The 23,106-nt window shown below is 40.3% G+C and overlaps 1 protein-coding gene across 6 annotated transcripts in view; it reads left to right on the forward strand.

The window, feature by feature from the left end:
- Positions 1 to 23,106, forward strand: part of Rad18 (RAD18 E3 ubiquitin protein ligase) — a 73,922-nt gene that overhangs the window by 13,022 nt on the left and 37,794 nt on the right. For 3 of the 6 annotated variants that reach the window (XM_021164899.3, XM_021164900.3, XM_085840192.1), the window contains exons 5-9: positions 2,444 to 2,796; positions 4,078 to 4,177; positions 7,645 to 7,829; positions 11,432 to 11,508; positions 18,443 to 18,503. In XM_021164899.3, coding sequence (XP_021020558.1) covers positions 2,444 to 2,796; positions 4,078 to 4,177; positions 7,645 to 7,829; positions 11,432 to 11,508; positions 18,443 to 18,503 — 776 coding nt within the window. Of the gene's footprint in view, positions 1 to 2,443; positions 2,797 to 4,077; positions 4,178 to 7,644; positions 7,830 to 11,431; positions 11,509 to 18,442; positions 18,504 to 19,621; positions 19,700 to 23,106 lie in introns of all 6 variants that reach the window. The other 3 variants (XM_021164897.3, XM_085840191.1, XM_085840193.1) reach the window with 2 other exon arrangements.

Genomic DNA, 23,106 nt, shown 5'->3' on the forward strand with positions numbered 1-23,106 from the left:
AGCCCTGAGAATAGTTTGTTGTGGTCTTACTACTGTTTGCCACAGTCTTCTTGGCATGCCTTGAAATAAGAAAGCCACCTGAAGTAAAACTCACCCAGATTGTGGAATAAAGGCAAGACAATGACCACTAGCATGCTGAAAGCACCAGTGGAGGTGACCACTAGCATGCTGAAAGCACCAGTGGAGGTGACCACTAGCATGCTGAAAGCACCAGTGGAGGTGACCACTAGCATGCTGAAAGCACCAGTGGAGGTGACCACTAGCATGCTGAAAGCACCAGTGGAGGTGACCACTAGCATGCTGAAAGCACCAGTGGAGGTGACCACTAGCATGCTGAAAGCACCAGTGGAGGTGACCACTAGCATGCTGAAAGCACCAGTGGAGGTGACCACTAGCATGCTGAAAGCACCAGTGGAGGTGACCACTAGCATGCTGAAAGCACCAGTGGAGGTGACCACTAGCATGCTGAAAGCACCAGTGGAGGTGACCACTAGCATGCTGAAAGCACCAGTGGAGGTGACCACTAGCATGCTGAAAGCACCAGTGGTGGCTCATCTTTGCCTGAATGCTGACTCCTCTCCTTTGTTCCTGTGACAGGAAAGCTTTTCTCAGAATCTTATTTGTACTAAATCCAGAGGCTGGAGGGATAAGAGACTACTGAACCCAGTGGGGTGTGTGTGTGTGTGTGTATACACATATATATGATTTATATAAAATTATTTTTTTATTTGTTTCCTAAGACCAAGATCCTTTCTTTCAACCTTCTTCCTGTTTTTCCCTCCCTCCAACTTCCTTCTCTTGCTCGCTCCCTCATTCCCTCTTTCTTCCTTCCCCTCCCTCCCCATCTTCTTGTTTAATCTCCCTCCCTCCTTCCCTACCTTTTTCTTGATTGTGTTAGGTATAGCATCATTATGTGATTGAAATTACACTGGAATTAGAATCTTCTGCTTCATCCTGCTGAACGTTGAGGTTATCAGCATGTGCTGCCATCCTTAGCTTAGTTTTCCTTAATTTTTATCTTTTTCTTTTTTTTTAAGTTGTGGAAAAATTTAAATAGACATGAAAGTAGGGAGGGTAATACAATGAAGCAGCCTTCTTACTTACCGTGTACCTAACTTTTCCTATGAAAAGGGAACTTTTTTCTCTCTTTATAATCTGTGTAGTCTTTGTTCCTGGCTCTTGGCCTTGGCCTTACCATTGCATTGACTCGGGACGTCTTGTGCAGTTTTAGGAGCGATGGTGGTGGTTGGCATCTGTGCTTTGTTCAGTCTTGGGGGAGTCAGCTCATTGGTTATCACTGATGATTGGTACGAGTTGTGAGCTTTTGTTGTTATTGCTTTGTCTTTAAGTAGCATTTTATCAGATTGGTGAGTTCTAGGCCTGCCAGGGCTTTATAGTGAGACCCTGTACAGGGAAAAAAAAATACAAGAAGAAAAGGAAAGAAAGGAAAGGAAGGAAGGAAAGGGGCAGCACATTCACAAACCCAGACCAGCAGGAAAGAAAAACTATACTTTTTGAAAGTAAATGCATTTTGTTCTGACAAGCAATTAAATGACCAGCTCTTTGCTTTTGTTCTGTTAAGGGTTGGTGCAGTGTATTACTAGATTCTGTTTTAGTTTTACTCACTTTCTCTGACCTCTGTTCCCATAGGTTACCTACCTCTAGTGAGGCTTTATGACTCATGTGCATACATGAGTTTTAGGTATACAGATGTAAACACATATGCATACACGCATATTTGTGTGAACACACTCTGTGCACCGTGCGGTCCCTTTTCCTAAGGTGCGGCCTCTGACATCTCACCTCAAGCAGGCCACACGGTCTCCGTGAAGGTATCCATTTTGGCTGGGCTAAGCTGAGCATCTTTCTATCACTGCCTCTGGCATCTGTTTACTAGTGTCTGTTTCCTGCCAGGCCTGTGGCATTTGGTCCTTGCATACCCTGGAGAGGATTGCAGATGGGTGAGGGTTTCCTTCTCATGGCTCCCTCCTAATGCCTAGCACACCATCCCTCTTGTTCTCATCATCTCTGCCCAGAATTGTGCTCTCTCCTCCCTGGTCAGGGAGGTAACTTCTGCTTCGATGTCAGTTCAACATACAAATCCCAGAAGGTGCTCCTAGGGGAAGGTCTTGGGTCAGGGTTGCATCGCTTCATTTGTCTCTCTTTTCCCAGGGATCACACTTTTGGGTTGCTTGTGTCGTAGTGCTAACTGTTGCTTCATGTCTTTCTTCAGCTTTTACTTAGAACCCAGTATACTCTTTAAGTTCTAGTCACTGCCTTTTAATAATGATTTCCTGCATTTTAAAAGAAACTTTTTAGTTTGATTGTGATTGTGATATAAATTCTGTGTTTCAGAGGAACCAAGTATTAATTAGGGAGACTCAGTGTATTATGCATAACTTGGCATCTTATTTACCTGTTTGCTTGTTTTGTGTGTTTCAAGGACTCGCCTGTTGCAGTTTGCTTTAGAGTCACCACCCATATCTCCTGTGTCTTCCACCTCAAAGAAGGTTGTTAAAGTGCATAATGCTGAAGCCACCCAACACCCTGCCAAACAGGGGAACAGGTTAATGGATAAGTTCCTGATTAGAGAAACTGGTGACTGTGTATTTGAGTTGTTGGGAAAAGAAAATGAGAGGAAATTCAGCCCTCAAAAAGAGCTAAGCCCTCAAAAAGAGCTAAGCAGCTCTGCTGAGATGAAAGAGACAAGTCTCCTAGGAAAGCCGGTACTTGGTCTCTCGGATGTTAATGGTCCTGTGACACCCTCTACATCCACTATGAAACTGGGTACCAAAGGTAGGACGGAACTTTTATACTTCAGGAAGTCTCACTTGTGTGGTGTGAGGTTAGTAGGCAGCCCTTTTGAGGGGGAGAAAGAAAGACTAGACTGGGTTCCACCTCACCATGTCTCAGGCTTGATGCAGTCCGTGGTTAGGGCTTATTTTATTGGTATAGGACATGTACTTCAGTGAGTGTGACTTATTTCCTGGCTCTCCTAGAATGTCTCTGTAGCCAGTTTGTTATCTCACTCTTCCTACAGTATACTCAGGCTGACAGAATAGCTGAAAACTGACCGGATGTGCTACCTGGTCAGTAACTACCGATTGCCTGGAACTGCCCTCCTCCTTTGTTTATATACTAGCTCTGGTGTTTCCATGCTGCAGTGGTGCAGAGTGGCCTAATGGTGACAGAGTCAGGATTATGGTGTGAAGGGTCATCTGGAAAACTCACAGCCAGTCTTTAGGACCTTATCTTTTACTAAGAATGTGTGTTGTTTAGTAAACCCATACAACCCACAGTTGAAGGCCAGTAGTGTCTACTAGAAAATTGAAATTAGCTTATTAGTACTTGTATTTTTAAGTTTTTTTTTCTATTTTAGTTTTTGATTATGCATATCATCATCTCAGCCTGGAGATCACTCTGTCTGTGGTTTTTGTTGTTGTATTTTTATTTCATATGGACATGTTTTCAGCTCTTGTAGAATTTTTTTCTTTTTTATTCAAAAGAAATCTTAGAATGGACCATAACATATAAAATAGATACACTTTTCTGTGCTACTAAAAGAAGGAGTAGGGAGTCTGGGGACTCCCACAAGCCTTCCTTCTTTGGACACTGCATTTTGTGGGCACCTTCATATTCACTGCAACTCCACAAAGCTGCAGCTTTAGTAAGGTGGACCTGGCCCGGGAGCAAGGAGGTCAGTAGTTCAGCCAGATTGTAAGGAGCCAGCAAAGCCTTTGTTTTTCTCCCAGGTGGAACTTGGTTACAGAGTTGCTGAGGTGAAGTTTGTCCTGTGTGAGATGTCCTGCGGCCTGGGGAGACTCAGCACTGTGGTTTCCTAGTACCCTGTTTCCAGCTGGCTAACTCCCAAACCTAACTGCAGTCTCTAGGCCCAGGGTTCTGATCATGGGACTTCCCACAAAGCAGCTAGTTACTAGTAACTAGTTTGCCTGTTCTCCTGGCTCTTTTAAAGAGCATATCAGCTGGGATTCTGTCTTTAAATTACTGAAAGATGCCAGTTTAATTTTTGCCTGTTCTATGGCTAATAATGTCTCCCCCCCTCTCTTTTAAATGCAGTGTCTTGTCCCGTTTGTGGGGTCAGCATTCCAGAAAATCATATCAATAAGCATTTAGACAGTTGTTTATCACGTGACGAGAAGAAGGAAAGCCTGCGAAGGTGAGCACAGCCTCTGACCTGCCTTTGCACGATGCTTCTCTGCCTGATAGATGTCAATCAAAACCTGGACTCCCGTTGTCCTGGTGACTAGAACTTCTGTTTCCTTTCGTGTTTGATTTTCCCTTTAGTGTTGGTTACCTCTCCATCCTCTTGTTTTCCTTCTTCAGCTCACACTCTGCCATATTTCAGGAGCAGATTATCGCTTGCTCTCTGGTACATTATGACTTAGAGAAACTACTGACTTAGAATTCACTTATCTTTTAAACTTTCTTTTTAGAATTTTCAGTTGGTCATGCAGAGGCCTTGCCCAAAGAGAGCAAGGACAGCTTGAATTTGAAGAATGTAAAATCTTTCATTAGTTCTTAGGATGTTTATTAATATTTTTATATACATCTTTAAACAATTAAAATATAGTATTTTAAGTATTAATTTAAATAAAATTTACTGTATATTATTTATCTATCTGTCTGTATTTATGTGGTGCTGAGAATTGAATCCTAGTGCGCTTTTTCAAAAACTTTTTTTGAATAGGATGTTCAGTAGCATAATGATGCCTGTAATAATGATGCAGAAGAATATTTTTAGCTGAGGATAGTGAGATGTACCTGCCAGTCTAAGCATTCAGGAGGCTGAGACAGGAGACTCCGAGACTACTGAAAAGTAGGCCAGCCCAGGCTGCTTAGTGTCATCCAGCCCAGTGCTTCTGATTTCCCCGTTCTGTGCCGGAGAGTATGTATGGGATATAATGACCTTCTCTCTAAAACACCCAGAAATGACATTACTAGTAAGTTGTGAGGTCGGGATTTGTACCTCAACTACTGTGCTGCTTTGTGTCATTTGTGTACCACGGTCACCAAATCTGAAATAGTCTACTTAGTATTCAAGGAGTGATGTTTTAATTGAAGGTAAATTGCAGGGCTATGGGAATCAGTGGCTGGTGGAGACAATAGAGAAACAGAACGGTCGTGTTTGAGTTTGGGTGGATGTAGTTGGAGGAAGCATGAGCAGCAAGGTCAAGGGGAGATTTTATTTTTATTTTTATTTTTTTTATTTTTTTGAGATTTTATTTTTATTTTTAAAAATAGGGTATAGGCCTCAGTCTTCCTGCACTGTCAGGTGAGCACAGGGAATGAAGTGGGGTGAAGTTGGAGACAATCTGTGAGAGTCCAGAGAGCTGTGGGAAAGAGAAGGGGGCTAGAGACTTCAGTGATAGCTGGAAAGGGGTGAAGAGGGTGATTGGCTCTTATGTTCATCTGTTTTGAGGAATATTCTCCCAAAAGCATTCTCTTAGAAGGCAAGATCATCTTATTGTTTTAATTATTAAAACTGAAAAGGTGCCACTCAATGTTTCTAAGTCAGTTTGGAGTGAATGCAGGTTCCCAGGGGCAGGCTGTGACTTACAAAGGCTGAAGTGTGACGGTGTGCTGCTAACTCACAGCACAAGCTGGCCTTAACTCCAAGCCTGCCCAGCACTGTGCTCACAAGGACTGCCTTCTTAGACCCACAGTTTGTTGATGGGAATCGTATTTAGATGGTTATGTTGCTAGTTAGGGGGCGGGGATTTGGGATAATACAAGGAGATATCCCAGGATGACTTTCTAAGCCATCAATTAGTATCTTGTGACCTGCTTTTTTTCCTTGTGTTTCACCCTAGAAAATGAGTTTGAAGTAGAAAAGCTGAGTATTTTCTCCCTGAAGAGAATTTGTACTTATGATCTTGTTTGGATTGTTCTCTTTCCAGAAGGCTCTGTTGTATTCTTCTAATGCTTCTAGCTCTGTCCAATGGTGTTCCAAATGTGGCTGCACAGAGAGCCTTGCCAGTTGGTCCCCAATGCAACTTAGAACTAGCCTGTACCATGTCACTCAGTAGACTGCTGAGAGATCCTACACTTGAGATAGCTGCTGGTGTTGGTTTTGTTTTCCAATTCCTAAATTGGCTTTACTCCAAGTTTTTCTGTTTATTTTTTGTCCTCAGAAGTATTTCTTACAAATTTGTTTAGACATACTTAGGGAAACATGGACCTGAATCTGTTTAGTTACATCCTGGCCTTGGGTTTGGTCACATAAGGGTCTCTATGCTTTACAGTCTTTCCTTTATAACACTGAAGGTCACTGCTGAGTGTGGCTGATCACCCTGACCCCATCCTGTGTGGAGCTGTCACTTGGTTCAGAGCAGAACTCTTTTCTATTGATGTCCTGGTTCTGAGACCCCTGACTTATGATATTCAGCTTCACCCACTCAGCATGGAAAAGATCAGTGCATGTCATGCTTGGGGAGATGTTTCTCTGGCTTCAGAGTCTCAAATTCTTGATAGAGATGGTCGACGTCTGATGGTGCTTTCCTTGTGAATGCTGCCGAACACCACAGATGTTTATTTATTAGCATTTCATAGTTGTGAATGTAATAGTCTGTCCTGGATGAATGCTGTGCTTAGAGACTTAATGAACCACTCCTTCCTTTGTACTTGTCACACACACTGTAAAGTGAGTTAGTTGTTGCTACCTACTCTGATTTTATTTTACCATAATTTCATCAGTCTTGTGGAGTCCAGTTGGATGCCATTATAAGAAAGATTTTGGAAAAAGACTCTTAAAGTTGCAGTCATTTTACAATTAAGTAGTTATTTCTGGCTTTCGGGCTTTACTGATTGAGAATAAAAGACATAATTTAGTCAGGGAACAATCCTCATGTGAGTAGAACTATTGTATCTATACTGGACTGTAATAGTGCTCCCAGTATGACCTTTGGACCACTGCGTCAGATTTACCTTGGGAAACTGGAAAGTTCAGGCCTGTACTATGTAGCTGGATGCTGTGGGGAAAGTGACTGAGCTGTCTTGGTAGTTCTGAGGTTCCCCCTGAAATTTGAGACGCACAGCCTTTTATGAACTCTCTTTGCTTATTTTTTTTTAATCTTTTTTATTTTAAACCCTCTTAGTCTTAAGATCTTACTAATTTGCTGTTGTAATTTTGAAATGATTGCAATTGTGAAGACCACTTTGAAAACTGCTTATTATGCATCTAATTACCCTTAGAGCTGAACCTCTAGTCGGAATATACCACACCTTTGTGTGGGTGTGGGTATGCATGCTCATGGTTTGGGGTACATGTGTATGTTAGCATGTGTGTGAAGGCCAGAGGTCAACCCTGAGTATCATACTCAGGAGTCTGTTCTACCTCGTTGGGCCTGCCTGGCCTTGGTCATTAGTTAGGCAAGCTAGCTAGCAAGCTCTAAGGATGCCTCTGTTTTTACCTCCCCAACTTTTTATATGGATGTTAGAGACCAAACTCATGCATATGAAACAAGTACTCCATTGACTAAGCTGTCTTCCCATCCTCTTCTTTTATCTTAATGTCTCAACTATTCTTCTTGTCAGTCAGGTGTTGGGAAGGAAACTTACTGTTTTATCTGAGAATACTTGATAATTCACAGTAATCCTAAGATCTTTTTTGTTTGTTTGTCATAGTTCTGCTCACAAAAGGAAGCCGTTGCCCAAAACTGTATATAACTTGCTCTCTGATCGTGATTTAAAGAAAAAGCTGAAACAGTATGGCTTATCTGTTCAAGGAAACAAACAGCAGCTTATTAAAAGGCATCAGGAATTTGTGCACATGTATAATGCCCAGTGCGATGCTTTGCATCCTAAATCAGGTAAAGTAATACCCCTGTGCTCATCTCTGCATAAAGTAAGTATGTAGCTCAGAGATTATAAACCACAGAAAGAATTTTAGTAAGTACTTTTTTGGTAGTAGGTAAGATAAGCAAATGAATTTTAAGAGCTACCTGTAGAACACTGTGCTAAGGCAGTCTTCCTCTCAGGCTGTCTCACAGCCCCAGGTCCCTTCTCAGAGAATCACTGCTGGCAGTTTTGAGTCTCTTTCCAGAGAATGCAAGGTGGTAAAGAGTGATGTAGCATCTTACACTCCTCCTCCTTTAATCTGAGTGACTGTGAGCGAATCACATCTCTGTCCTTCAGTTTTCTCATCTGTAGCGTGAGGATTATAATCCTCCATGCTGTATTCTTTCGAGGTGACACCCAGTGCAGTACCTTACAAGTTGTTAGAGCTCAGTGGATGCTTCTACTGTGATTATTATACATAAACAGACATCCTTAGGTGGTACTGATGCATACAAATGTCAGGATCCTCCCCATAGTTCTTAGTCTGCCATCCATACATTTTGGAGTTCTTTATAGGTAAGAACATTTAGAATTACTTTATGTTTATAAACAAGAAGAATGATATAAAAACAGAAAAGTACATGGTGTGGTAAATTTTCATAAAGTGAAAATGCCTCCTGAGATTACTGTGACTATCCCCGAATCCTTCTCCTCCCAAGCCACTGGCTGTCCTGAACATTGTAGACCAGTTTAGCCTCGGACTCACAGACATCCACCTGCCTCTGCCTTTTCAGTGCTGGGACTAAAGGCTTGGGTCACCAGTACCAGCCAGCAGCCTGTCTACTACTTTACCCATGCTAGAGCTCCTTTTCTTTTTAAATTGCACATTTTTTATATTTTTCTGTTTTTTATGAATTAGGATAAATGCACTGAGCAGTAGCCATGCCAAAGCCTGAATGTTATACTATTGTAAGACTTTCTCCATTAAACAAAGCCTATTATTTTTAAATTCATCCTCACTGAAATAGTCAAAATTGTGGAATGCAGTCCGATTGTTTGCTAGAGCATGACACAGATGACCTCTAGTGTAGTTCTAGTCCTTAGAGAACTCTGTTGCCCTCTGAAACCTCTTGAGTACAGTCTCCATTGTCCACATTTCAGCATTCTGGTCCTCCTCTTTCCAACCACAGAGGCCTACCAAGCTGTCCTAAGAGTATTCTAGGACTCTAGCCTGCAGCCTTTCACTCTTCTACAATTCTTCTCCATGCTACTTCCAAAGGCCTATGAACAACATGGCCAGCTTTACAACAATGACTTCATTGTTCTGTCCTAATTTTTGTTTTTTTTGCTTTTGGTTTCTTGAGACAGGGTTTCTCTGTGTAGCCCTGGATGAACTCTCTCTGTGGACAGGCTTGCCTTGAACTCAAGAGAGTCACCTGCCTCTGCCTCTCACAAGCTGGGGTTAAAGGCATGTACCACCAGACCCATCTTGTTTTTTTACTAACTTTTTTTGTATCCGTTACTTTTCTCATTGGTATGATCAAATAGCTAAGAAGCAACTTAAAGAAAAGGTTTATTTCAATTCATTCATTGCGCTGACATGGTTGGGAAGGCATGACGAAGACTGTGATGCTGAGTGTGTAGCTGGGTCTCCTACCATCTCAGTGTGCCAGGAAGCAGAAAAATGGGAGTGCTGGCATTCTGTAGAAACAGCCTGCCACTGCTGTCCTGTGTCTGAGCCTCTCAGTGTTTTTCAACTTTCTAGGAAGCCACCCTTGTCCTTTTGCAATCCATCAAAAGTTTAGCTGGGATCTTACTCAGTTGTGGGGTCACTGCAGTCTATCTCTTGGGAATTGCTTTTTGTGACCTGGTACTCATGGTCCATCCCAACCTTGCCACCTGTTTTGGGATTTTAGGGCATGTACTTGCTGTTTGATTTTAACTTTGATGGATTCAAACAAAATTATAGTTGCATAGATTGTCTAGCTTTTCCTTGTCATTATACTGAGTGCGATGCTGCTGTTAGCTCTCTACATCCTAAGCAGAATTAGAAGTCTTTCTGAAGATAGCTTAAGCCCTTGGCTTGTCCCCAATCTTAATATATAATATAATATAACATATATTTCTTACTACTGTGGAGTGTGCCAGAATGGTACTTGTGTTAATGCATTGGATGGAGTGTAAATACCTCAGCTTTTGTGTTATGCCATGACTCAGAAGGCTCACAAGGAGATGAACATTTCTTGTTCACAGAAGATATTGTCTACATTGTTTCTATCAGTTTTTCCATATTAAGGAGGCAGATACAGCTCAGTGCTTGGAGAAGAAAACCTTTTAAGTGAAGAAGTTGCTTGAATTTTGAAGTAGGCTTGAGAAGGAGTCTTTGCAGTGGGTACAGATTGAAGTGGGTGTAGAGGAGAAGTGCTCCTATCTTCCCCACGTATCCTCCTCCAGTATGAACAATTATCAAACAATCCTAGTTTTTTCTGTGCCCCTTTTAAAGCCTCTCTATAGAATGTATTGAACTAAATTCCAGACTTAATAACTTTTCACATATAACTGTGTATAGATGAATGTCAGTTCTCTGTACCTCATGTAGTTTAATAGACTGGCTTTTGATACAGAAAGGCAGCATTTGCAAAGTCTGCACCATTTGTGTTTAAAGAAAGGCATTTAATGTGTGACAGGACATTTTCTTGATCTCCTGCTCTGAGTGGTTGGAAACTGCCTTCAGATACTGGTTTTGGAGGCAAGGACATGTCCCTTGGTATTTGCAAATCTTTTTCTCTCCTTGCTAAGTTTTATTACATTTAATATATTAGAGTTAGAGTGGATATCCTCTTAAAAACTTAACTCATAGTAGTAAATTAATTCTCATATTTCATTAAAATTACAGTTTATATATTAAGAGAAGGTAAAAGTTACATGTTATAAGGTTTAATTTTAATGCATAGAAGAGTTATATGTTAAAACTCCATACTCTTCATTTAATGTACTACTTTGATATTTTGCTAAACTTATTATTTTCATTACTGTTCTGATAAAACACCAAGACCTAGGCAACTTATAAAAGGAAGCACTTAATAGAAGGTTTGCTTACAGTTTCAGAGCGTGAGTTCATGACCTTCACGCCAGGAGGCAGGGTGGCTGGCAGACAGGCCCAACATGGGAGCAGTAGCTGAGAGCTCACATTGATATGCAAATTTTAGGCAGAGGGAGGGGGGGAAGGGAGGGGAGGGGGAAGGGGAGTGGAGGGGAGGGGAGGAGGGGAGGGGAGAGGAGAGGAGAGGAGAGAAGAGAGAACAGAGGAGAGAGGAGTGATAGATAGATACTGGGCCTAAGTGGGCTTTTGAAACATCAAAGCCCAGCTCCAGTAACACACCTTCTCCAACAAGGCCATACCCCCTAATCCTTCCCAAACATTCCTACTAACTGGAGACATAGCATTCAAATTTATGAGCCTGTGGAGGCCATTCTCTTCCAAACCACTACACTTACTTTTGAAAATTTGCAAAAATGAAGACAGGAATCTGCATGTCTCTACCACCTGTCTTGCTGTACTGTTAAGAACCTGATATAGAATGATGATCAGACAGTGTGATAGTTTTTTTTTCCTTCCTCCTTATTTTAATAGCTGCTGAAATCGTCCAAGAACTTGAAAGCATGGAGAAGACCAGGATGCGCCTTGAAGCAAGTAAACTCAATGAAAATGTACGTGAGTCTCTTTCTGTGTTTATGTAGGAGTGCAGAAGGAAAAGTTGAATTGAACTTTTAAAATTAAGAGCCAGCCTTTGTAAATTCTTCCTGGTAGAAAATGTACTGGGACACAGTGCTATTTAGAGTATCAAGATTTCCTTACAGCTCATGTTTTTGGACAGTGTTTGTGTTTAATAGACTTATAGCATAAAGTATAGCCCCAAGTAGAGTTTTGCTTATAAGCTGGAGTCATATAGAAAAAGCCAATGTTGCTTGTGCTTCCTGTTCTGCCATGAGGTAAAGGCTCGCCATCTCCATTTACTCCTGCCACTGTGGTGCTCTGCCCTGGTGCCTGGGGCCAAGCAGCTATGGTCTGAACACTGAAACCAGCATCTTATTAGGACACATCAAAAGAAAAGGAAAAGTAAGACTATTCTGAGATTTAAAAATCTTTATAATATCTTGTACAATCATAAACATTAAGAGTTCTGGGTTTACTCTGCTATTCTTGATGACTTTTGTAGCTCTTAGGAGAGACCATAGGACCAGGATTTGAAATGTAGCTTTCATCCTATAGATGACTGTGAGGCATCCACTTCTGTATTTGCCAGGCACTGGCATAGCCTCACAAGAGACAGCTATATCAGGGTCCTTTCAACAAAATCTTGCTGGCATTGTTCAATAGTGTCTGGGTTTGGTGGCTGATTATGGGATGGATCCCAGGTGGGGTAGTCTCTGGATGGTTCATCCTTTCGTCTTAGCTCCAAACTTTGTCTCTGTAACTCCTTCCATGGGTGTTTTGTTCCCTATTCTAAGGAGGAATGAAGTATCCACACTTTGGTCTTCGTTCTTCTTGATTTTCTTGTGTTTTGCAAATTGTATCTTGGGTATTTTAAGTTTCTGGGCTAATATCCACTTATCAGTGAGTGCATATCAAGTGACTTCTTTTGTGATTGGGTTACCTCACTAAGGATGATATCCTCCATATACATCCATTTGCCCAAGAATTTCATAAATTCATTGTTTTTAATAGCTGAGTAGTACTCCATTGTGTAAATGTACCAATGGAGGAGCTAGAGAGGGGCCTGCAACCCTATAGGTGGAACAACAATATGAACTAACCAGTACCCCCAGAGCCTGTGTCTCTAGCTGCATATGTAGCAGAAGATGGCCTAGTTGGCCATCATTGGGAAGAGAGTCCCTTTGGTCTTGCAAACTTTATATGCCCCAGTACAGGGGAATTCCAGGGCCAAGAAGTGGGAGTGGGTGGGAGGGGAGCAGGGCAGGTGAAGGGTATAGGGAACTTTCAGGATAGCATTTGAAATGTAAATAAAGAAAATATCTAATTTAAAAAAAATAAAAGAAATGTAGTTTTCAAAGTTACCTTTCCCAAGCTTCTATGAATCATGGGCCAACTTTTAATAATCTGATTTAAAGAAAATAGGTAGTTATATAGCTATAACACAATTGCCTACCATCTAGGAAATTTAATATAATATTCTTAAGATTATATTTTTGCTGGGTGGTGGTGGCGAATGCCTTTAATCCCAGCACTTGGGAGGCAGAGGCAGGCGAATTTCTAAGTTTGTGGCCAGCCTGGTCTATAAAGTAAATTCTGGGACAGCCAGGGCTATACAGAGAAACCCTGCATTGAAAAAGCCAAAATAAATAAATAAATAAATAAATAAATATTATATTTTTATGGACACCTGTTTGCATGGATATACAGAGAAACCCTGCATTGAAAAAGCCAAAATAAATAAATAAATAAATAAATAAATAAATAAATAAATATTATATTTTTATGGACACCTGTTTGCATGGAGAGGCCAGACAAAAGTGTTATTAGATTTCCTGGAACTGGAGTTAGAAGCATTTGTGAGTTGTCCGATAAGTTGTCTGAGAACTCTGCACAGGTCTTCTGAAAGTAGCAAATGCTTTTAACTTCTGAGCTATCTCTTTAGCCTATTAGTGTCATCGTCGTCTTCTTCAGTCTTCGTCATCTTCGCCGTTGTCGTTGTCATTGTCACCGTCACCATCATCATCATCATCTCCTTTTCCTTGTCTTCCTTCTCTTCTCCTTTCTTCCTTTCCTTCTTCCTTCCTTTTCCTCCTCCTTTCATCTTCTTTTTAGATATATTTTTTGAGATAGGGTCTCACTAGCTTTGTGTGGCCTAGAACTCACTATATAGTTCAGGCTAGCTTCAAACTCAGCAGAGATCTACTAGTTACTGTACCCAAATAACTACTCAAATGGTCCAGGCGGTGGCAGTGCACTCCTCGCTACCCACCCCTCCCCCAGCTTTATATTTTAATATGCCTAAACAGTTCAATGGCTGGGCTACGTCCAAACTTCCAATGGCTAATACACCCCACTCTGATATTCCTGAGTTATTACTTACGAAAATCTATATTCCATCTTGGCTGCCCCAGACCCAGACCTGCAGTCCTCTCAGGCTGTGCTCTCTGTCTGGCATGCCTCAGCCTCAGACGTGGTGGCTTCTATTCCTTTCCTGGCATGGCAGCTCTCTCCTTCCTGCTCCTCCCTCATTCTCTTGTCTGGGAATCCTTAAGTCCTGCCTCTGTCTCCCTGCTCAGCTGGCCACTGGCAACTTTATTTACCAGTATCAAAACCAACTCGGGGCAGGCTCTGTCGACATCTTGTGCAGACATGCAGATTCTCCTGCAATTTTGGAGATCAAATTAACATAATACATGCAGCATTAGACCAAATCCACAACAACCTCTGCCTCCCAAATACTGCAATTAAAGGCGTGTACCAACACTCCCAGCTAATGTGATACCTTTTTTTTTTAGTTTTAATTTTAAATTTTCCTTTTAATTTTTTTTTATATTTTAATTAATTCTTTTTCCTTCTCCAGCTCCTCCCTACTTCATAGCTCACCCAATTTGCTGTTCTTTCTCTCTTTCTCCAACAACAAAGGTCCAAGAAACACAACAAAAAACTCAGAAAAGCTAAAAGAAATAGAATAAGACAAAAAAAAATAAAACAAAGTACACAAACAACAACAACCCCCCCACCCCCACATACACCGCATAGACTCTATTTTGTATTGGCCATGTACTCGTAGGCGTGAGAGCTGCTTGGAGTGGGGGCATAAGTGACTCCAGTGGAGAAAACTGAATCGCCCCTTGGCTAGGGGTGGGGCTTTATGCTCACTTCCCTTTCTCCACGCTGAGATTTTGTCTGGTTTGAACTTGTGCAGGTCTTGTGCATGCTATCACAGTCTCTAATTTATAGATGTATCAGTCCTGTTGTATCTTGAAGACACTGTTTCTAGGGGCCATCCACTTCCTCTGCCTCTTAAAATCTTTCCACTTCCTTTTCTACATAGACCCCTGAACTCCGAGGGGAGATATTTGATAAAGATGGCCCATGAAGGGTTAAGTGTTCCAAAGTCTCTCACTCTCTGACCATTGTCCAGTTGGGAATCTCTTTGTTAATTGGTATTTACTACAAGAAGGATCTTTTCTGATGGATGTTGAATGATGCTCTGATATAGGGGTATATCAGTATGTCATTAGGAATCATTTATTGCTGTGTTCCACTTATAGAATAATAGTAGGGTTTCCTCTAGGCCCATAGTCTATGAGTCTGAGGTTCTTGACCACTTTAGCAGGGTCAGGTATGAGTTCCAACTAATGGAGTGGGCCTTAAAAATAATTTTAAAAAGTGGTTGCTTATTCCTGTGACATTTGTGCCATTATTGTAGCAGTATATTTTGCAGGCAAGTCTCTGTTGTAGATTGCAGGGTTTGTAATTGGGTGATATTGATAATTACTTTTCTGGTAATGTTCAAGAATACTTTCCAGTACCATAAACACTAGTCAGTAGTCAGGGGTTTAGCTTTGAGCTGGACACCAGCTCAATTTCTATTTGTTTGATATAAGGTGTATCTTCAATAATAGGGCCTAACCATTAGGCTATAGAGAATAACCAATAACTTTGACAATAGCTTGTAATATTTGGAAGTGTCTTTGAGATACCCTTGGAAAAGTTCAACAAAATGTAACAACCATTCATGTCACTGGTGGTTTCATTTGATAGCATAAGATGTTTAACTGAGGCATTGTCTTTTTCATTATCAGGTGACTCCATTTAAGTTTATTTCATATGGTATGAAATACTTTTTGTGAGTGTGTGTGTGTGTGTGTGTGTGTATTTGGAAGCTTCTATACTATTGGGTTTCCATATGGCTTTATAAAGACCTCTAGTGTTAGGTGTGTCTCTGTATTCCCTCCTTTATTCTGCCCTCCAGTTCTCCTTTCCATTTGATCCTCCTACTTTCCTCTTTATCTCTTTAGTAATACTCTATTCTGTTTCCTTTCCCTTGGAAGATCACCCCCGCTCCCTGGTCTCTTGCTAGCTATCTAACCTTTGTTATTTGGATTGAAATATGTATATCTAAACTTAAAAGCCAACATTTGCATATAAGAGAAAACATTCAATATTGGATCTAGGTTTCTTCACTCCTGATGATTGCTTCTAGCTCCATCTGTTTACCTGCAGATGTCATTATTTCACTTACCTTAACAGCTGAAAACTCCATTTATTGGTTGGTAGATATCTAGGCTATCTGGAAATATGGTTATTATGACTAGAGTGCTAATAAACATGGATGAACAAATGTCTCTGTAGTAGCATGTTGAGTTTTTTGGATATATATTCAAGACAGAGAGAGCGGGTCTTGTGGTAAACTGGTTTTCGTCTTTTTGAGGCGTCTTGATACTGATTTCCATAGTGTGTCTACCTGTTTGCACTCCCACCAGCAGTGAAAAGTGTTCTTCTTCCCTGCGTTCTCACAATTTGATCGATTGATTTTGGCCATTCTGACTGGGGTGAGATGAAATGTCAAAGTAGTTTTAATTTTCTTGGTGGCTTAGGATATTGAAGATATTAAAAATGCTGAGGTTTTTGAAGATTTAAAAAATGTTTCTTAACCATTTGTGTTTCATTTTTGGAAGATGGTTTAATTCTGTACCCCATTTTAAAATTGTGTTTTCTTGATGTTCAGGTTTTTTTTTAGTTCTTTATATATTATAGATTCTAACCTTCTATCAGATTTCATATTTTGAAGACGACCACTTTGCTCGAATGATGGTGTCTTGTTACACAAAAGCTTTTAACTTCATAACAAATGAAGCCCATGTGTTAATTGTTGGTCTTAGTGCCTGTGTTGTTGATGTCCTGATCAGAAATTGCTCTCCTATGCCTATGAGTTCAAGCTAATTCCCTACTTTCTGATCTAGAATATCACTATATCTAGTCTTACAATGAGGTTCTTGGTACATTTGGAATTGAGTTTTGTGCAGGGTGATGGATATGGATCTGTTTTTATTCTACCTGCAGCGACCCAGTTTGACCAGCATTATTTATTGGAGATGCTCTCTTTCCTCCAGTGTGCAGTTTTAGTTTCTTTGTCAAAAATTCGGTGTTTATAGGTATGTGGAATTGTCCCAAGGTCTTCGGTTCTGTTCTATTGATCAATACGTCTCTTTATGTCAATACCATGTGTTTTAAATTACTGATGCTCTATAATACAGTTTGAAATCTGGACTGATGATGCTTCCAGCAGTTCTTTTATTGTTCAGGATTGTTTTGGCTATCTTGGATTTTGTTTCTAATGTAATATTCTTAATATAGAAACATACTTTAACTGATAAAATGGACTTCAAGAATTAGAAAAGAGATTCATGTGAGCTTCAGAGCAGAAAGAAGAAATGGCATGGACACCCGAAAAATCAGACTGCCTAAGAAATTTGTCTTCTTGTTTTCTTGTATTTTTTGTTTCTAGGAAACATAAACAACGGGTCTCTTTGTGGTGCTTTCATACATTCACATCATTGAACTTTGCCCATGCTCCCCCATCACCCCATCCTTTGTAGATGGCTGCTTTCTTCTACCAAACATTTCCAATTAGTAGTTTACTTGAAGAGCCTTACATGCACAGGAAGGTAGACAAAATGGTACTACCCATTACTGTCAAAGATTTATTACCTGATGCAATCTCCTGCCACCTTTTTATCTCCTAGATACAAACATTTATATGTGTTTTGATTTTTGGTATTTTAATTTTTATTTTTTCTCAACTATTTGAAGTTGGATACATATGCTTTACAAATTTTATTGGGATGTTTCTATTTATGGGAAGAAACAAAACTTTAAATCTCTTCACAAATGAGTCTCAACTTGGCTTAAAATATGTAACTACGCCAAGCTACTTATTAGAACATGAACATCTGTTAAGTTATATAAACAACGAGGGCTGTGTAGATGGCTAAGCAGGTAGGGTCACTTGGTGTCTAAGCATGAGAACTTGATTTCAAATCTCAGCACTCATGTGAAAAATCTCACATGGCTATCTATATGCTTGTAACTCCAGTGCTGTGGGGAGTAGGGACAGAAGGATTCCTGAGGCTTTCTGCTCACCAGGTGAGCTTCAGGTTTAGTGAGAGACCCTCTCTCAAGAAAATAAGGCAGAGGGTGGAGAGCAGAACACTCGGTGTTCTCTGGTCTTCTCATGTGCACAAGCATGCACATCATACCTACATGCATGTAATACCACACACACTCAGGCACATATCCTAACTTATATAAACAACCTCTCAGATTTCACCGTAATATTGTTAAAGTAGGAAACAGTATTTAACCACGGTGGGATTTCCTTCCTGGATGCCACTGGTTTTGAGGCAAAGGTTGCCCCCTTCCTTTTTTTAATTAAAATCTGTTGCTGAGAAAGCAGTGGTGAGTGAGAGTGCACTGTTGATCGTACGGCCTGAGGCAGGAGACAAACATGCAGGTCACACACACAGACAATGGCTTCCTCTGTTTGAAAAAACCACAGTTGAGATTTTTGAAACTTGTGCATTTATTTCTGTTTTTGTCATTTTGGATGGATGGAATTCTGAATATTCTTCTTTTTTGTAGGTCATGGTTTTTACAAAGAACCAAACAGAGAAGGAAATTGAGGAAATTCACAGTAAATATCGTAAGTTGTGAAACGTGCTTATTGTAAGGAACTTAAGTTGCTGTTTTACATCTTTAGTAATAAAAAAAATGATGGTGATTCTTGTTCAGATAATCTTGTTAGTGCTGCTTCAGAGACTGGGTTTTAGTGGGGTGTCTGTGGTGTCTGCCTTTTAAGATCTGTGACTAACGTTCAGCTTTGAGCTCATCATCACCAAGAACTTGGCAAGTACGAGTTAGTTCTCAGAAAGCTCTATGTGAGAAGATGGTGCAGGCAGGCATAGAAGCATGTGGACTGCACCGTGTCCCGGCCTGCAGGGACAGTTCTTCTGTACAGAGGGACAGCACTTCTGTGCCCCAGGCCTGCAGGGACAGCTCTTCCGCTACTGAGAGATTTGTGTCAAAAATGGGTTTCCTTCTCTCGTTAGCATCTTCGCATGCTTTATTATTCCCTTTCCCTGAAGTGGGCTGTCTGTGTGTCTTTGCCAGGTGACACCTTACTGTTTTTGTTAACTGGGAAGTTGTTATTTCTTTACTTAGTTGATGGTTTCATTTTTTATTTCTTAGGTTTTTTTTTCCTGAGACTGAGACAGAGTCTATTTGTATGGCCCTGGCTGTTCCTGAACTTGCTACATAGACCTGGCTGGCTTAGAATACACAGAGATCTGCCTGCCTCTTTAATTTAAATTTAATTTAATTTGTGCAGTGTTAAGGATTGAATTTAAGGTCTTGCATGTAGTAGGCTAGCATTCCTGGAAGAGTTACATCTCTAACCTCAAATTTAATGAGGACTGAAATTGCTTATTGCTCTGGGTTCTGGCTAATTCTCTTTCTCGTTCTTCCAACCTTCCTCTCTCTCCCTCCCACTCCCCCTCTCTCTTTCTCTGTCTATTTTTGTTTATTGAGAATGGTCCAGTGTTACTTGGCAGGTCAGTAATATAGCCAAAACAAAACAAGACCAAAAAAAAAAAAAAAAAAAAAAAAACCCAGAAACAAAGCAAATCATAAAATTTTCTCCCTCTCCAAAATGTAAAAATAAATGTACAAGTCTACTCTATAGATGGAGTAACAAATTTGACTTATTTTCCTCCATTTAAAAAAAATGAATCTGATGAAATAATAAGTTAACATTTGTTTTAGATGCTGGCAAACAGGTAGCACAGGGCTGTGTGAGCGAAAACAAGATGAGAAGCACCATAGTCTGCCGGCACTTATCAGGTAATACAGTGGGAGCCTGTTACTAACTACCAGGGGCTGAGACAGACATCATAGTTCTTGGAAGCTAAGGTGGTCAGGATCGTTGGCTTTCTGAGTACTGGGTGACAAGCATGCCTTGACATGCCCATCTAGGCTTCACTATTTAATTTTGTCATTTCTTGGTGCCATATAATGGGATCTTATGATATAGTTGTCTGCATCACTGTATCTTTTATTTATTTTTTAAAATAAATTAGCTTAATCTTTTGCTCCTTAAAATAATAAATAAATAAAATAAAATAAAATAAAATAAAAAGGTGTGTTTTCCTGGCAGTGGAAGTACACGCTTTTAATCCCAGCTCTTCAGAGGCAGAGGCAGGTAGATCTCTGAGTTCAAGGCCAGCCTGGTCTACAGAGTGAGTTTCAGGACAGCCAGGACTACACAGAGAAACCCTGTCTTGGAAAAAAAAAAGAAAAAAGGTGTGTTCATTTCTTTGTTGTTGAAGTCTTCAGAATTTTTGTTATTCTTTTTATTGCAACTATTTTTTATCAAATGCATGCTTTGTAAATATTTTACTTTAGTAGAGGATATGCATGATGTTTAATTGTGAAGTTATGTCACCTATTACTCTATTTTCAACAGCGTGTAAATGTTGATCGACACTTTGATTCAGTAGTGTAGTGTGTATACTAGCCAGGGCAGTAAGACAATAGAGGAGTAATACATAGATTCAAAAGGGAAACAATAAGACTTGTAAGTCAGAGATGGCAGATTTCTTTTACAGTGGTATAAGCCATAGAAGGGAAGATGTAACTTCAGATTACAAGAGTTTAAGACATTTGCTCTTGAAAAGAACTAAAAACGAAACAAAACAAAAAAACCCAACCACTGGTTAAGATAAAGTCTCTGTAAATCTTAGTTAGGTCTGACAGAGTATAATGCATTATATAAAAAACTCTAATGTGGTAAGTGCCACATTAAGAAAATGGGTATGAGTGTGAAAAGACAATAAAGAAGATGCTCAGATGCTACAAGAATTACATAAAAAGATAGTTTCATTAGTCTGAAAAGATATAGTTTTATTAATCACTAATCTATTGTGAAACACAAATTAACACTTTAACAGTGAAATTGTGTATTCACTGAAGGGACGCTGGTCAGGAAGAGCAAGTATCTAGAAACACCATGTGGACATGTCCTGTGTGCAATAGAACAAACTGGTCATGTCCGTGTGCGGTGAAACAAACTGGTCAATGTCCATGTGTGGTGAAACAAACTGGTCTTGTCTGTGTGCAGTAGAACAAACTGGTCATGTCCGTGTGCGGTGAAACAAACTGGTCAATGTCCATGTGTGGTGAAACAAACTGGTCTTGTCTGTGTGCAATAGAACAAACTGGTCATGTCTGTGTGCGGTGAAACAAACTGGTCATGTCCGTGTGCGGTGAAACAAACTGGTCATGTCCATGTGTGGTGAAACAAACTGGTCTTGTCTGTGTGCAGTAGAACAAACTGGTCGTGTCTGTGTGCGGTGAAACTAACTGGTCGGGGAAGAAATGGAGCTTCTGACTGGCTCTTATCCTCATGATAAGAGTTAGAAGCACTGCAGCCTGAGAAAAGCCAGGCTAAGCAGTAAGATGAGTATAGTCCACTCATAACATTCTAGAAAGACTAAAGATGTAGCATCAGAAAGCTTGTTGGCGCTACCAGGGACTGCACGTTGGGTAACAGAACTGTGGCGGTGCTAAAAGAATTCTTAGGTGGGTTTTGTCTTCCAGTTCAAGACAGTATACATAGTTACTAAATTCTGCATGTCATACATGAGAAGTCTGTTTTTTAATTAATGAGAAGCATATTCTAAGTTTTGCAAATAACTTTAAAAAGTTTTTCATATCTATTTTGTGAATGCGTGTGCATGGGGGTGACCATATGCCACAAAATGCATTTGGCTGTCAGAGGAAGAGTCTGTTCTCCCCTCCTACCACACGGCCTGCCCACAGGGATTAAATTCAGGTGTCAGGCTTGTTGGCAGGTGTCTTTACCTGCTGAGGCATCTCTTCTGTAAACATCTTTAATGTCAAGCTGATTTTTCACGTTGGTGTCTACGTTTGACCTTTTCCATGGCTTGTTTTGGTTGATGGATAGGAGAGATACCTGGCTTCACCAGAAAGGTAACCGGGAAAATGAAGCATTTTATAAATTCTTGGGAAAGGATACATATTATGCTAAAACTTGATCAACATTATTTCAGAAAAGTAAAGCAAAATTTGAAATCATATCGATAAAATTTTTTTTCCACACCACACTACGTTAAAATTCACTGGTTTGCTCTGTTCTTTCAGCAGATCTTTCATATGTGTGTGCTTTGAAATATTGTTAGTTATTTGCTACATATTGGCTTATTGTGTTCAGAATATTTGCAAATTGCCTTCTTTAATATCACCACCTGTTTCATCAGAAGAGGTAGTGATAAGGAAACCATAACTCACAGTGTCACATTCTCCTCCTTACTGAGAAGACTTGATTCTCTCTTTGACAGGAAGTAGTGACGTTTATTTCCTTGGCATTCTTGTCCTGTCATTCCCTTCTGAGAATATGTGAACCAGTTATCCAAGTGTGATGGCCATGCTTTTTTGTGCTTTCACTTCAAGATGTTAACCTGAGCCAGATATGATTGCAGTCAGGAAGTTGAGGCAGGGGGTTGGATGCTTGATGGTAGCTTGATCTATATTCCAGGACTTGCCTCCAAAAGAGAAAAGGATTCCTGTGCTGGCTAGTTTTATGTCTACTTGATACAAGCCAAAGTCATCTGAGAATCATTTAAGAAAGTGCCTTCATAAATGTGGCAGTAGACAAGTCATAGACCCCTCCACGGCCTGGCCTGTGTCAGCTCTTGCCTCCAGGTTTCTGACCTGCTTGAGTTCCTGGCCTGACTTTGTTCAGTGATGACTAGTGATACGGAGCTGTAAGCCAAATAAACCCTTTCGTCCTCTAGTTGCATTGGCCATGATGTTTTATTACATCAATGGAATGCTAACTGTACCCCATTAAGTAAATGGCTAACTTAGCTCACAGAGTCTCAGTGCTTTGATAATTTTCACTATGAAAGATTTTAGAAAGGCATGTCATATACTCAAGAGCTAACATCTAATTAAATTAATTACTTTTCTTACTATTCCACCAAAGAGATGTGTGTAGGCTGTCTGCCACATTTTTATTTATGTATAGAGAGAGTTGCTGGGGATCACACATACTAACCATGGGCCTGCTAAGTAGCTATCATGCAGCTCACCATCAAGATACTTTTAGTCAAGTTGATTTTATGTTTTTTTTCTAAGTGGTACTGTATGCATGCTGAGAGAAACAGCATTACTTCCTTGACATACTAGGGCGGTAGACATCTCTCCACCATGGTGTCACACCATTCATA

This window comes from Mus caroli, unplaced genomic scaffold (assembly GCF_978045245.1).
Source record: "Mus caroli unplaced genomic scaffold, Mus_caroli_1 scaffold_7, whole genome shotgun sequence".
Taxonomy (NCBI): domain Eukaryota; kingdom Metazoa; phylum Chordata; class Mammalia; order Rodentia; family Muridae; genus Mus; species Mus caroli.